Source organism: Papilio machaon, chromosome 12, assembly GCF_912999745.1.
Source record: "Papilio machaon chromosome 12, ilPapMach1.1, whole genome shotgun sequence".
Classification (NCBI taxonomy): Eukaryota; Metazoa; Arthropoda; class Insecta; order Lepidoptera; family Papilionidae; genus Papilio; species Papilio machaon.
The window spans coordinates 5,251,376-5,267,530 of NC_059997.1; the positions used below are offsets into that span (position 1 = coordinate 5,251,376).

The window sequence follows — 16,155 nt, forward strand, 5'->3', positions numbered from 1 at the left end:
ACGTACAAACTTACTTTATATTTATAAAAATAATATTTAAAGAAATCTCCTCGTTTGGTAACAAGGTTAAGATAAAAACTAGATTATAAAAACAGTCCTCATATTTCCAAAGCTTAAATAATACGCATCAGTTAAATTAAGTAAATTAAAAAGTTACATAATATAAATACGTTTAAGTTATTATTGTGATTAATTAGTCTTATAAATATAATGTTAATGTTATTTTTTGAATTAAAATATTTCGAATAAAATTGTATTTTACTTCATAACCTAGTTTTCCTTTTATTTAAGGATGAATTTTTCAAAAAAGTATATTAGAATATTTATTAAATTGAAGATTTGGTTTGTTTTTGTCTTATGTGCATTGTAAGGTTGAAAAAATTATATAGAATTTAATAGATAATATTCAGATAAAAATGCATTATCGTTGCCTTCTTATATTCGTGAGTAGATGACGAAAGATTTAAAAGTATGTGCCAACTGTGGAAGTTGGGGTTAATATAAAAATTATTATATTATAAATAATATCGTGTTTGTTATACTTAATCTTTGTCTGTAATTTGTGCGATTCTTCGAAATACATGTAGGCACGTCGTGGTCGGGATGATAGGGCGCTCGCCCGCGGTTTCCGGCCCCCGGAGCACAAAGCCTACCCTTGTTCATATATCTTATCACTCTCACATTTTTCGCGACCGATACTAATGAGGCCATATACCGACTTATGATTATGCGCTTTTAAGATAATATCGATCAATGAGGCTGATTTATAAAGTTTGCTCTAAGTTCACGGTGGATCCAGATAACGTTATTAGAGGTCGAAAGTCTAGTGTAATTAAATGATTATACCTACATACTTTATGTTGTCACGTTTTAAATCGTCCTTAAAGTTAAAACATGTCAGTTTTCATTATTTTTTAAGTATTGATCATTGTTAACAGTAAATATATTTAATGTAATCAACTATCTTAAACATAATATAAAAGCTAAAATATATCATTAAAAGGAGTCCCTTTAGGCAAGGTTCCGAAGATACTGGCAGCGTTCCCTCTTTGAATAGCTAAACAAACTTATTAACTTATTTTAAGTCATTTTATAAAGAGCATGAGGTGACCTGGTTTCCCTAAAATACCGAAGTAACTGCTGGCCATAGATTTTTAAGTTGTAGGTACTAAAATAATAATTAACCAAAACATTATTAGAAAAATATTTAGTGAAGAAAAGTACTTTTTATTTAATTACAATAAACAATACTACAGTAAAATTATAATGAGCAGTAAATTTTGTCCTTAGGATCTCTCCGCAAAAAAATTCAACTAACAAAAAAAAAATTGACCATAAATCGTCGAATCCAGATATTTTACTAATTATCAGAGATAACAAAAACTACAATATTGAAAAGATGCTGTTATGAATTTGTAATGGTGCATAGTGATGTGGGATATTAAGATTGAGTGGAAATGATGCGCGAGGCGCGTGCGGCGGCGGCTCGGGTTACACACAAGCTACATGTGCCTGCTGTGTGTCTGTGTGTCCATGTGCTCGTGTCTGGGTGTTTGTGCCGACAGCAGACGGAAGATATCGCTTAACCATCAGACTTTTTGTAGACAAACACATGAGATATTAATTACCGAGGCGGAGGTTGCCTTGGCCAATTTTACGCCCTAATATGTATACTACAATTTGTTCTAAAACCCTTGAAAAATGTCAGATATTTAGTACATTTTTTATATTCAGAATTTTCAATACTTACAACAGACCTACTTATTTTAAGTCATTTTATAAAGAGCATGAGGTCACCTGGTTTCCCTAAAATACCGAAGTAACTGCTGGCCATAGATATCTGCAAAAAGTCTACGCAGTGGCAGAGGAATTGCCTATCTTTAATAAACAGGGAGGGGACGTACATAAACAGAATATTTCTGCATGCCGCGTCCCTTACCTCCCGCAGGTACTTCCCAATTCCATCGTTTTCTTATAAGACATTTTTGTACTTACTTGCCATCTTTTTCTGTAAGTTATCTTACAAGTAGATGGAATTTTAATAAGAATATTATAATAATAGATTTATATAAATTCGAAATTACTTTCTTTTTCTTAAGAATAAAAATAGCGTACAAAATAGAATATTTATTTCGTCGATGCCTAGAAGTGGATACTATGTATTGTATGGACAAAAAGAAAGTTGTTCAAGTGGTGGGCCTTGCGCCGTGTGAAATCCCTTCGTTGGGTTGCGCTGAGCCAGCAGCGCCTGTAAGCCGACACCACGGCGTCTGGAGAGCATCGTGGGGAAATCAAATCCAAACAATCGTGCGCCGCCGAGTGCCAACATGTGCACAATACATCTGTATCGTCCAGTAATTAATAACGTATGACTTATATGGAATCACTTATAACGTTTGATTAATCTATTCATGATCTTATATACCTACATATCTAATTATTTTTATTTATCTATCTATGAATAATGTCGTATGATCTTTTAATTTCAACAATAAAGACATATATTGAAGAAGAATTTGACATGATTATATTGATTAATCTTTTATTGCACGCAGACAAAACTATTCTTGAATTTAGGAAATTTTTAAATCGCCCTATAAATAACAAGTTATTTTCAACTAATATTTATAACAGTGAGAAGGTATAATATTTTCAAGATGATAAATGATATTGCATCATCCTGAAAATATGTACATATACTTTTTGGCTTGAGTATCCTCAAATTAAATATCTTTAAATTATAGAAGGAAACTATAAGGAAAAGAATAAATATAATCTCGTTATAATATTAATTCAATAATAAAATGAATTCTTATAAGATTCAAGAATAAAATAAGCTTTGTGTCACGTAACTTTGTTGGCTGAACAGCAAAAACGACTAACTTTTAAAGTGGCTAAAAAAAATAGCAAAAAGCAGCTGTCAAATTAAACAATTTGTTATCACTCAATTTCAAGTGATTAAAATCTTTAAATATATTTCTTGGAAATGATTTCAACAAGTTATTAATGAGGTGTGTTTAAATTTTAGTATTAATGGCAAATTTACCGAATGGCTGGCTTCAGCTGGTGAGTACTGCGTGTTATTGAGATTCAATTAAGAGCAAGTACTTGGACAGTGTTTGTGTGATTATTGTCTTCCTTTAAGTAGCAATTGAACACAATTGTTTAATTAACATTAGTAAGTCGTAGCTGGCAAGTGGAGTTACAACTGCAACAAACATTGAAGAAATTTCGATTTCAACAAACAGAAAACATAATTTGTTAAAGTAAAACATAACATGTATAATTTTTACAGGTACCTCTCTGAAGGCTTCCAAGTGATCATTGAGAAGTCAAAAGAAGATAAATGTTCATTGAATGATGTCCAATTACGTTTCCTTTGCCCTGATGATTTAGAAGAAGTGAGTTCTGATTCCTAAATGTCACAAACCTTAAATTTACGGGTCTTACTGATTTTTTTACAATTTTCTACACTTTTAATTATATTCTTTAATTATTTATTGACTTATATCGTTGCTTATTTCAGGTAAGAGCATTATGCAGAGATTGGTTTCCAATAGAATACCCACAGTCATGGTATGAAGATATAACATCATCGGAGAGATTCTTTGCACTTGCTGCGGTATACAAGACCCAAATTATAGGACTCATTGTAGCTGAAATCAAACCATATTTAAAATTAAATGCAGAGGACAGAGGAATATTGTCAAGATGGTTTGCATCAAAAGACACACTTGTTGCTTATATTTTGTCATTAGGTAAGATTACAATTTGTAAAATGTATTAAAAACTCTTGGTAATTTGTAAATTATAAAGCATTGAAACATTCAGTGTCTTGGTGTTGCCAGGCAAGTTTACTTGTAAAAATCATATTGCCATAGATCATGTTAGTTAAAATCTGTTTTGTATGGTTGAACTTGCTATTTATATTAATAGCTTATATATATCTATATAAGCTATTAATATAAATAGCTTATATATATATATATATATATATATATATATTTGGATATAGAAATCACTGTTATTTTTGAGAAATTTTTATTTATTGTATATGTATTTTTAGAAGTAATTTTGTAGTACAGTCAGGTGGCCGGCCATAAAAATTAAGCCAAAACATTGAGGTTTATAAAACTTTGTACCTAACCCCATGTGACTGTGATAAGGCCAAGGAGATGATTGGAAAATACTATATATGTATATCTAATATTTGTCTAATAATAGAATTGTCAGAAGTTAATTTCCTGTGAATTAATATTTCAGGTGTAGTACGATCACACAGACGGTCCGGTGTAGCAACAATGCTTTTGGATGTCTTGATCAAACACTTAGCAGGACCTGTTGTTCAACTTCCTCATGAGCATAGAGTAAAGGCTATATTCCTGCATGTACTCACCACAAACAATGAGGCTATACATTTTTACGAAAAGAGAAGGTAAGTTTTTAACCTTTTTCTTCCTTTAACTTATGTTAAGTTATTTAAGATTGTATTTTGTACACTTATTTACAGATTTCGATTACATTCTTTTCTTCCTTACTACTATTCAATAAAGGGGCGTTGTAAGGATGGGTTTACCTATGTATATTACGTAAATGGAGGTCACGCTCCATGGGGGATTTACGACTATGTGAAATATGTGGCTCGAGCAGCGTGGAGTGGCGGTGGACTTTACCCCTGGATTTGGGGTAAACTCCGAACTGCCCTCACCATAGCATGGCACAGATAGTCAATATAATACTCCGTTAATTATATACTCTAATACACTAACATGCTAACGTTAGTCTAAGTCTACTAGTAAGAATATTTGGAAAGAGTTTGGTCATTCCCTAGCACCATAATTATATTGTTTGATAAATTTATATTGTCAAATTTGAAAAGAATTATTAAGATTAATGTGGTAAATCCTAAAACATATGAAAAATGGTCTTAATTTCCTTTTTTTATTTATTAAGTTTTCAGTACCATTGCATCAAAGTTTTTTTAAAGTATTGCTTAGTATTTATTTACCACCATTGTAAAATATTGAAAGTATTTATCATAATGTTCTGATAAAAGAAATATATACAACAGTTTACATTAGAATTGTAAGACGGTTATTTATTTTAATGATTCATGTGTAATTTACAGACACATTGTAATATGAAAAGCCGTTAAAATTATAGCACTTGTATACAAAAATGTATAACGCATGTTTTTAGTGCATTTAGTATACATACATATAAAGTCGAACCAAAGTAAGCGAGCACACATCTAAAAGCTTGAGTCATTGGCCCGTCCCGACGCCAACCTCCATAAGCCGCTTAGACTCTCGCTTATCCAAGTTTGACTGTATATAAAAATTTTGAGAATTTTTTTTTTGTCACCAAGACCAAGTAATTATAATGCAACCATTTAAAAAAAAACCGCTATCATGCATAAATGTATAAATTATATGTATTAATGTTCCATTATTGCTCGCACTACCAAAGTTAAATTTATGGAAAAAGACTAAATATTTTAATAATGTCATAGTGCAAGCAAATGTGATTGTAAAAGAAATACTTTGTTGTTATCTTTTTAAATTTTTTAGTCCAAAAATCATGCTGCATCAAGCTATTTATGCAATAATGCTTGATCGGTATTTTTAGATTAGTATGATATTTGAAAACGATTTCTTTTAATTTGTTTTTGTTATTATAAAATGTGTAAATCATAAATTGTACACAAAATTGATGTGCGAGATAATATTCAATAAATTTTGTAATATTTTATACCATCAAAATTGGATAAATCAACAGTTTTTAGAGATATTAAGGGAATATTTTTAAAATACACTGCCATTAGCATCGTCCATAACACAAACAACAAGCTTATATAAGAGCTTCCCGTGTAATTAATAAGAAACATAAATCTCAGCTTCAGTCCTTTTTCTTATTAAGTACAGTGGGCTACGCTGGCACTATTCCACATACAGAAAAAGTGCCTTGTTACAAAAAACGAAATATGGTGCTATGTTGGTCTTGATATAAACAACTATGCCTGCATACCTCTGACTATAATGTGTGGAATATGCTATTGTTATTTACATATATCTTTTTAAGACGTACAAGAGGTTCAAACGATTGTCCCAATTTATGGTAAGTGGTATACCGTCAGCTAACCCTACTGTACATGATGTCGAACTGGGCCAGTTGCTATTTGAATTCATCGCAGTTATATTACTGGTTTTGTTCTCCACTACTCTTACTTCTCGTATACTTATGTAACTTAAATTATGTAATATGTTTAAATGCTTCTTTACCGTAGGTTTTCACTGCTGAAACATCTATACAAATACATTGTCTTATTTCATTTTTTTTTCGGTTGTTTTCAGACAGTATGTCAAATGAATCTTTGTCAGTTTAATGTCGTTTTAGATGAACTATCATTTATTTTAACTTCGTATTTGTAAATTCTGAGCACTTTTATGTCATGAGCTATGCCTTAATCGTTTCATCTCATACTTTCAACAAAACTTTACATATTAAACGGCCGTTAACAGGCATGTTATACACCAAATACTGTCATATTATGTATATTTATTAAATATAGTATTAATCCAATAATTAATGATAATTGGCACTTAATATTATGTACTTTTATAAGTTATGTACTGTTTACACTTATATACAGAAGGGAAATTACAGAAACTTTATAGTGTGCCATGGGTTTATGCCAAGAAATTTAAAGTAAGGAGCCTGTGTGTTCAATAAATATATGATAAATATAAAAGTAATCAGTAATATAATTGATATTGATAAGTGAAATTTTCTTTTTGCAATAGTTTTTGAATTTAACTGCATCATTAGAGCTGTCATAATAGGTCCGTTTTAACAGCTAGCATTGCTAAATAATGTACATGTTACACTACACCAGTGAATTTAGGCGGATAATTGGTTTTATAAACCGACAAACTAATCTGATCAGGTGAGCATAGGTCAAACTAAATTTCTTTAGCTTATCAACGTTCCCCTGTTTATGTCAAAAACGTGTCACAAGATTCTTGTCGTGCTGTAGCTCTCTTGTCATATGTCTTGTGTATCATTTACTATGCCTCGGTAGGTTTTAGTTGTTTTTTGACAGACCTATCCTCGATAACGGCGCCTCATCGGGCCAGATAAGTTGTTAGTCCCACTATTTTGTTAATGTTGTTGCAATAGGGAGAAAAACTGCTATTTGCTCACTATAGATGTCAGCGTCATCAAGAGTGAATGTAGCACTAAATTATTTATAGAAAAAATGGATTTCTTTTCCAGCTGTATTGCATTCTGGCTTCAGAGTTCTTTTTTAATTCCGTCACAGTCGATAAGGAATTAAGAATTATTAAGGAAAATACATCTATTATATATATAAAAGAAAGTCGTGTTAGTTACACTATTTATAACTCAAGAACGGCTGAATCGATTTGACTAAAAATTGGTGGGCAGGTAGCTTAAAACCAGGAAACGGAGATAGGATAATTTTTACCCCGTTTTCTATTTTTTATTCCACGCGGATGGAGTCATGGGTAAAAGCTAGTATTATTTAAGTAGCTATGATGTATGACGTAAAAAACATGACAGATGACAGTCGACTCTTGGCGCTGGTGTCACCTACTTAGAGCTTTTAGTTTTTCTCCCCATTGTGTGGAGAATTTGTCAATTTTATTTAAGTTTCCTTGTGTAGTTGTCAAAACGGGCCTTATTTCGTAATAATATAGGTCGATATAAACTGTATATAATCAGTTATATATTGTAGGTTGTTTTTTGTTTAACAGAAATAACAATATTTGTACATAAAAGGAACTAATAATTAATTTTGACTTACTGTAAACCAAAGCTTTCATTTAAATACTTTCATATTTTGATTTTTTATTAAAGTATTAACTAAATTATTGTTATTTAGACGTATTTGATTACAATTAGTATTATTTTATGGACCATGATTTATTTTTTTATTTAATATTGTGATATTTTGTGAAACAAATTACCTAAATCGTTCGGTCGAAATTCAGAAGTGTTCACACGTGACGACAAATGTAGCCATCGTTAACATCACATCAATGTTTTATAGCTGCACCTTCCTAAGTTTTTTGAACGTATTTATATTTATTTATGATATATTTAAACATTTAGTATTACGAAAAAGCATCAGCTTCCAAATAAATATCATTGTTGACAATTTTTGTGTTGTCTTTTATTTTGTAAAGATTTAGGCTCTTCGAAGACAACTTAAATCTTCGAAACCTATATTGTATCTTTCCGTCGCGACCGGTTGTGGAGACGAAATAACGAAATGTCAGCGACGTGCACTGTGTACGAACCTCTATGTCATTGCATTGCGTAAGGCGCTTAGTGACTACCATCGCCAGGTTTCGAAGATTTACCTTGACTTTTGTACGAAGGGCCTTACCTAATATAACCTCACAAATTATAAAACCATTACTTTAAAGCACTAATTGTCCATCCTATTGGAAAAAATTTGTATTATATTTTTCTATCCTCTATATATCTATTATAGAAATAGAACAAAGTAATCTAAATTTTATTTTACTGTCGTCGTCCGCTTATATATGTCCCCTCCTATTGGCTTACACAAATTTGTGTATGCTCGGAGCTTACACAAATAACCCTAGTCAGGTGACCGACAACCACACTGGTCCTAACATATATCGTTGGACTAAACATATATCGTTGTATATCTTCGCCAATATGTGCAGGCATTACAATGTTTTCCTTCACGGTAGGAACATCAGATAAATTTTAAAATCGAAAAACACTGGTGCACAACCTGGATGTATAAGTATGGTCAAGCGCTTAGCAACTGCGCCACAAACGCTCTTTATAGCTAATTAATCAGTTAGTGTTTGTGTTTACTTTGTTTTTCGTTACCATCGAAGTTTATTTCCTTAAAAATAAATTAAACTAGTTCAGGAAAAAATAATAAAGAACTGCGAACAATTTCAGAAAATCTTTAATTTTTAATAATTGCTTTTTCTTTTCATCAACTATGCTGTACAGACTACGTCGCTTAAATTAGAATTAGCAATTAATAATTGCACGTAAAAAAACTTAACAAATAGGTACTTTTAACTTTTCGATTGGAATGAACGATTATTACATTAAGTAATATTTTTTTTTTACAATATATAATAATATATAACTCTACAAAATGAAAATCGACTATATCAACAAGCAGTCACAATCGCCCAATGATATGTAAAATTATTATTTATCTTTTTGTTTTTATTATTGCGCACTAATTGTTATACGTGTTTAGTTTATAATATGTTTAATCTAATGTATCCAATTGGAAGGGATGGCTCTTCCGGCGGTAGATGAGACGAGTTGGTGGGACGTGGGGGTCGGTAGAGGGCGCGTCATTCATGCACCAGCCTATGTCACCAGGTTACTTCTCTCTGTCGCGCCAGTCTTGTGGTTTTGATTCTTGAAGTCTTTTAACCGGATCGGCGACGATTCGCTACCCGAATCGCCCTGAAAGGAATATTAGAAATAGAAACTTTAGTAATAATCCCTTCAATTAAAAAAAAATATCTTTGTGTGTTCACTTTCACACATTTCTTAGTAGCGATGAACGTGTTTCGTGTATACTTGTTTTTTTTATTTAGTGAATTAAGCGTACATTAGCACCGAGCGAAGTAGTCTCTTGTAGCAGCAGCTCGCTGTCCGTGCCGCGCGACTCCTTGTTCTTGAGTATGGAGCGCGATCGCGAGTCGCTCTCCAGCGGCCACCCGCCACCGCCGCGCTTGTTGCCGTTCTTACCTGTATAATATCTTATGTTTTATATGTAGTAAAATATTTTTATTTCATGATGCTTTTTTAGGACCTTGTCTTTATACAATATTGGATCATACGTAATTATATAGTAAGTAATATCCGCATCATACTCCCTTCGTCTTTAGATCCTTTTGATCCCAGATTTTTGCAACCTTCCTCTGTTCTTTTTTTTGGTCGTTAATATTGGCAGAACCTATGATAGTCATTCTCTAGAAAAATAATGTGTTAACTTTTACCAAACAAGATATGATGATTAATGATCCTCGTTGCTATGCCCCTGGGCGGTCTCCTCTCCTCCTCCGACCACTCCTGTAAGTAAACATAAATAAATACATCTTTGTTACACAATATTAAATTATAGATAGATATTACAATTGAATATACAGGACCGGAAACAGGAAAACATGCTTTGAGACATATAGACATTTTGTATGTGATACGTGCTGTTTAATGGTAGTCTGGCATCCGATCAACTTTTAAAACAAAATCATTCAGTTATCAAGACCGCAAACTTTGACCCGTTTGAGAAATTTATTATCCAACTAATGGTCGTCTTCATCTCCATTAGATGTTGTCAGCTCGCCAAGAATTTACCTGCTGGAAGCGCGCTTTTCTGTGTTTGGGCTTGGAGTCGTCCGGGCCAGGCAGGCCGACGGGCGGTGCCTCCTCGCGCGCCTCTAACGTCTGCGGCAAGCTGATGCGCGACGCGTCCAGGGGCCGGGGGGCGGCCGGGCCCCCCACGCCCGCCAGGCTGCCGCCAGACCCACGCGGCGACCCCTCGCCCTGCGAACCTTTCGCACACAACACGCTTCCGTCTCCAGACGCGCTTTTGCGCACTCCATTAAACTCCACCGACCCCCCCTCCGGGTTCCCCCCCGCGCCGCCGCCGCCGCTGCCGTCCAGCGGATTCACATACAAGTTTGACGAGTCGTTCTCGCAGGCGATGTCGCCCTCTGAAGGAAAAGGGTGCGTAAGGCATGATGCAAATGTATCTGTAATGTAAGACATATACGCACATGGAGCCGCGCAAGACCCTCCACACAGTGGTCTCCGCAGCTCAACAAACAACACAATAATAATAAATGTAGTGCTAAACTACTGAACGGTACAGTGAACGTGTTGGTTGAATATAGAAACATGACAAGTGGAAAGGTTACCAAAAGGTTTTAATATAAAATATGTTTTGCACTGTGAAGAAAAGTATAAAAAGTGCTAATCGTGCTATTTGCGATTAGTTGGTGAATGAGTGCCTGCCTTTCAAACCACAACGCAACGTCGTTTCCGATTATTAATGAAGATTGTGCTTCTGATGACAGCATGTAACAGCCCACAATTCTGTGCTATGCATGAGATTTGCATTTTGAAACATCCAGAAGTGAGATAAGAATATGTACACTATCGATACGTGTGTTTGAGATTTGAGAGACAGGCAGCGGGCGGTGGGTGAAGAGCGGTAGTAGCGGGCACGGGCAGAGCACGTACCGGGGCTGTCGAGGCTGTTGGGCGTGGCTTCGGGAAGCGCGCGCGGCGCGGGGTGACGCTGCAGGCAGGCCAGCTCTACGCACACCGGCTGGCGCAGGTCGGACGTCGACATCGGCATCAGCTGCTCCGCGTCGATGAACTCTTTGTAGCCCTGAAAACAATATAAAGGTAAACGCTGTGTGTTATAATATAGCTATAAAGAATAGTAGTCCTTCCTATTTGTTACATCTCATTTATATTTTTTTACTTGTAATAATTAAAAGTATTCGATACAGTTTGTTTGTTGAAGATGAAGTGACTGATTGAAAGTGATTTATCAATTGACAATATTTCTAAGTGATCCATTGATTGTGACAAAGAGAAAATGTTAGTAAAAGCTTTAAAATTATGAGTGCAATGTTTCAGTTAATTCTCTACTAATGCTTACATTCATTAATTTAGTTAATGCTTTATTTGAATATATTTCTTTAATTAATATCATACTTAAGACAAATAAAATATAATTTTTAAACCAATGGGGACCATAAGTGAATTGAGACTGGCATTTCAAAATAGTATTATTGAAATTATAAATGAACCATACATATAAAACAAATGAAGACACACCAAACAATGCATTCCACATGTACCAATGTGTTTTTCGATTTACATATGTATATCGTGGTGCAACTTGCACATATCTGACAAGAAATTCAAAGATATATGTGAAGTCAACCAACCCTTACTGGGCCAGCATGGTTAACTCCATGGTCCTGGTCACCCCTATCTTAGGGTAGTCTTCGAGACCCCCGGTGGGGATGTATAGTGAGCTGATGGTGATGTTGAAATGCTTAAGAACGAATGAATTGTTTTAATATATGTTGTAACGTATTATATGAAGACTATTCACGTAGATAATAAATGTTATATGAATAGCAAGCAAAGTTGTAGATTGACATTGTCTACATGTGTTAGGGTTTAGTACCTTGAACGTGCAAAAACAACATTCAAACTCAGAAGGCAGCTGATCCAAGTCAAGTTGTTTGTCAGCCATTTTCTTTTCCTAGAAAAAGAGAAAATATTATGGGGTTACACTAATCATCTAGCTCCTAAGACTGTTAGTCAACGACCAAAATCATTACCGATTTTTAAATCAATACACTAGATGAAAATATTGGGTATGTCATCACATACAACTGTTTTCTAGACTAGTAGTAGACTTGCTTTACATGAAAATCGGTAATGATATTATTATAAAAGCGATTTGTCAACTACACAATCATACAACGTAGCTACATATAGACAGAATAGGAAGCGTTACTATTAGCTAAAAGTGTAGCGATGCGAGGCTTACTGGTGTGGGCTCAATGAGCAATCGTTTCTCCGGCGAGCCAGCGCCCTCTGTCGAGTACCGGCGCTCCTTATTAGGGCTGCTCTGAAACTGCGTCCTATCGTGTCAGTAACACTCTCACTGATCCACTGCCAATTGGGTGCGTCCAATATTTACACCGAGTGCAATACTGGTATGCTAAGAAAAGCGGGCCATTGTTGACTTGCCTGGTGTCTTTGTTTGTATGGAATTAGACTATCTTGACATTATTAAGAAATACTAACTACCCTCGAGAAAAATGTTCGGATACGTAACTATTCCTTATAAGACAGAAGGTAGTGTCAATTTATAAAGCTTTATAATTTTTTTTATTAATTAAATTAAGAAAGGCTTTAGCAGAAATAACTTACCGCAGCAGTAGCTAAAACATTAAAGTTTTTCATTACTATAACAGCAGCAAAATCCACTATTAATTATTCAACCATAGACTTACGTACTAATATCTATTGATTCGATAATTGAAAAATATATATGCGATTTTAAAAACGTACCTTGGTCCGTGTGGTAAAACTTGGAAATTCATGAGTTTAATATATAACGTAACTTTGCTCAAAACAAAATTGAAGCTTTGGCTAATAAAGTAATAGTGATAACATATGTAGATACATAGGTACGAGTAGAATACTTGGACGCACCCGGGTCGGCGCGGGGCGCAGCGGCGGTCCTCACCTGGCGAGTGTCGGTCGGCGGCGGCTTGCCGATGCCGTGCTCGTACTGCCGGTAACAGCCCGTGGTGGCGGGGGCCTCGCCCTCCAGACTAGTGGCGTCCGCCTGCGACAGGTTGTGTCCTGGACACACACACCATTGTAAGTAGCCACCTCTCCCCTCGCGGATCCCTCATAAACTTCACACACGTAACAATAACGGTGAAATTGCGTCAGACGAATTAATAAAAATTAGAAATAAATGAGAATAAACAGCAGCGCGAACTACACATAACACATTCAACACGAACAGTCTAAGATATCCAGCGTCCTCCGGCACACACAACGGGCGGTCCACGGAAGTCAATGTTAGTTCTAGAAGCGTTAGCCTTACGCTGACAATGTGATCGACCTTATACGAGTGTCTTCGTCGCACATCGCAAGCTACGCGCGACGCTAACCCGACCCCGAGCTACGGAAATTATATAAAGGGGTCGAGTGGACGACCGTGCGAGAGGAGGAGGTGGCTCATCTGGCGTCGTCTCTCGCCTCAATGAGGACGCACTTGTCACCTGAAGACAAGGAATAAAACACTCTGAGTGCACCTCTTTGCATCGAACGAGCGAAGATAGCTGTAGCTGCGATGTAACGTGAACTCTTTGAATCTGAATATGCCTGCGAGTCCGGGGAGCTCTACTATGCGACGTGCACACATCGACATTCACGGCATTCCATAACACACACGCGGAATGAGCATAACACAGAAACAGACATGCGTGCAAAGTGAAAAAGATCGTAAGACGTTCACTAGCGAAGGACATGAACAAGCGGCGGCGAGCCTGCCTAGGGGGCTACTGACCTGTGTCCACGATGACGTCGATGAGGTCCATGCTCTTGGCGAAAGCGTCCCGCAAGTTAATGTGGTGGAAGGAGACGATGGAGCCCTCGCGCTTGGCGCGCTCCAGTGCTTCGCGCCGCTTCAGCGCCTTCTCGCGTCGCATCTGGTTCTTGTAAAACTCGGCGAAATTGTTGACGATAATGGGGATGGGTAACGCAATTACCAACACGCCGCAGATACAGCAAACTGAGCCGATGACCTTGCCCAACGGGGTCGTGGGGTAAATGTCACCGTATCCGACTGTGGTCATGGTGATGCCGGCCCACCAGAACGTTTCCGGAATGGAAATGAATTTAGTCCCCGGTTCCTCCTTCTCGGCGAAGTACGCCAGCGACGAAAATATAAGCACTCCCATCGCGAGGAACAACATGAGCAGCCCGAGCTCCTTGTAAGAGTTCCTGAGCGTGAAGCCGAGCGACTGCAGCCCGGTGGAGTGCCGGGCCAATTTAAGGATGCGAAGGATCCGCATTATGCGGAAGATTTGCACGACCCGACGCACGTCTTGGAACTGGTCCGTCGCGTTTTTATTCGTTTCGAGAAGGAAAAGAGACACGAAATAGGGTAATATGGCGAGTAAATCTATCACGTTAAGTCCTCCCTTGAAGAATTTCCACTTATCCGGAGAGGCACTGAACCGTAGCACGTACTCTAGTGTGAACCAAGTGATGCACACGGCCTCAACCATGGCCAGCTGCGGGTTGTCCATGGGCGCGCCCTTCTCGTCGTACACTTGCATCTGGGGTATCGTGTTCAGGGTTAGCCCTATTGTGGACAGGACGATGAAGAGGATCGATATCACCGCAATCACCTGCAAGCATGCACCGTGTGAGCGTCGGGCGGCGCGTCCACGGCGGGCCCCGGCACATCGTGCGACACCGCACTACACAGTGCGTCACACCACGCACTCGCGTCCTTACAAAGTGGTTAACGTGTACAGTAGTGGTGTTAGTGTCTATACAGAGTACCTAAGCGACTGTACAACATAAAGCTGATACAAGTAACAGTAAATATGTAGGTATGTATGTAGCAATGTATTTACAAGTCAATCTTTATTGTAAAGCCAATATCTTAAGTAGTAAAACGCTTAAGTATAAAAGAATATTTCGGGTGTAAAAATAACATCTATTCGTGTTTGTTAGTAGTGTTGTGTGGTCATAGTGTAGATAAGATATTAAAGTACAGTATATCAAAATGAACGAAAACGCGTTATGATAGAGCAGGAGACGCGGTCGCGTGTTCGTCCATCTCCCGCGTCGCTCGGTTAGTCGGATGAGTACGAGGAAGCGAAGCTCGATAGGGGTTGTCGGAATGGACCAGACGGGACAGGACGAGACAGGACGGGACAGGACGGAGCGGGGACAGGGACGCCGGCGGGCGGCGCTCAGCCGTTGTGGGAACCGGCGCGGGCGCGGGCTCGCGCAGTGGACCGCGTCCAGAGAGCGCGCCCGTCCCGTGCCGGGCCGCACGCGGGCCGCTGGCGACGCCGGCGGCGGCTGGTCACATCGCGTAAGCCCATCCCCTATTTTACTATTTTGCGACAACAATTAAGCTTTGTTTCATTTTAAATATGCTCCTTTTGTGAACATCGACGCGGCTGTGAACATCAAAAGTTATTTGAAAGATCGCTGTGCTAACGCAGAATCTGCGTCAGCATACTCTTCAGTATTGTAACAAAATTAATAAGAACAAATAAATTTCAATATTATAAGCTATGATATAGAAAAAAAATGCAAATTAACATATAAATATTACATTAATTAATTATTTTATCAAATTATATTTCAAATTGTCGGCCCAAAAAGACAAAATTTTGTCTCAAAACTTCATATTAAAAAATCTACTACAGAATCGTATCTAAATGTAGATTTATAATTTTTATATTTGTTGTATAGATAAGTAGACTTGCTACGACGCTACGATGCTACGCAGCTTTATCTTTTTTGCTACGAGTGTATCATCTACGTCAT

The 16,155-nt window shown here is 36.9% G+C and overlaps 2 protein-coding genes across 5 annotated transcripts in view; one reads left to right on the forward strand and one right to left on the reverse strand.

Moving 5' to 3' along the window:
- The first annotated feature begins 2,929 nt into the window (after positions 1-2,929).
- On the forward strand, positions 2,930-4,925 carry LOC106719159 (N-alpha-acetyltransferase 60). Of its 2 annotated transcripts, none has more exons than XM_014513428.2 (5): positions 2,930-3,011; positions 3,296-3,401; positions 3,527-3,758; positions 4,264-4,435; positions 4,511-4,925. In XM_014513428.2, exons 1-5 carry the CDS (start codon positions 3,007-3,009, stop codon positions 4,725-4,727), a joined length of 732 nt encoding a protein of 243 aa, XP_014368914.1. In that variant the 5' UTR covers positions 2,930-3,006; the 3' UTR covers positions 4,728-4,925. The 2 variants fall into 2 exon arrangements, with proteins under 2 accessions (XP_014368914.1, XP_014368913.1); XM_014513427.2 differs by having other exon boundaries at positions 2,934-3,066; positions 4,511-4,924.
- A 4,289-nt stretch (positions 4,926-9,214) lies between these two features.
- Positions 9,215-16,155, reverse strand: part of LOC106719194 (potassium voltage-gated channel protein Shab) — a 46,309-nt gene continuing 39,368 nt past the window's right edge. Inside the window, exons 5-13 of one of the 3 annotated variants that reach the window (XM_014513464.2) lie at positions 14,150-14,996; positions 13,316-13,434; positions 12,611-12,697; positions 12,242-12,319; positions 11,278-11,428; positions 10,390-10,787; positions 10,032-10,104; positions 9,641-9,780; positions 9,215-9,492 (exon numbers count right to left, since the gene is read on the reverse strand). In XM_014513464.2, the coding sequence (XP_014368950.2) occupies positions 9,394-9,492; positions 9,641-9,780; positions 10,032-10,104; positions 10,390-10,787; positions 11,278-11,428; positions 12,242-12,319; positions 12,611-12,697; positions 13,316-13,434; positions 14,150-14,996 (1,992 nt within the window). In that variant the 3' untranslated portion in view covers positions 9,215-9,393. The remainder of the gene's footprint in view (positions 9,493-9,640; positions 9,781-10,031; positions 10,105-10,389; positions 10,788-11,277; positions 11,429-12,241; positions 12,320-12,610; positions 12,698-13,315; positions 13,435-14,149; positions 14,997-16,155) is intronic. The other 2 variants (XM_014513467.2, XM_014513468.2) reach the window with 2 other exon arrangements.

Bases quoted from the DNA above. Each gene is read 5' to 3' on its own strand.
- LOC106719159 (XM_014513427.2), top strand. The intron at 3,402-3,526 runs GTGAGTTCTGAT...TGCTTATTTCAG, and splicing joins GCCCTGATGATTTAGAAGAA to GTAAGAGCATTATGCAGAGA. The intron at 4,436-4,510 runs GTAAGTTTTTAA...ACTTATTTACAG, and splicing joins CATTTTTACGAAAAGAGAAG to ATTTCGATTACATTCTTTTC.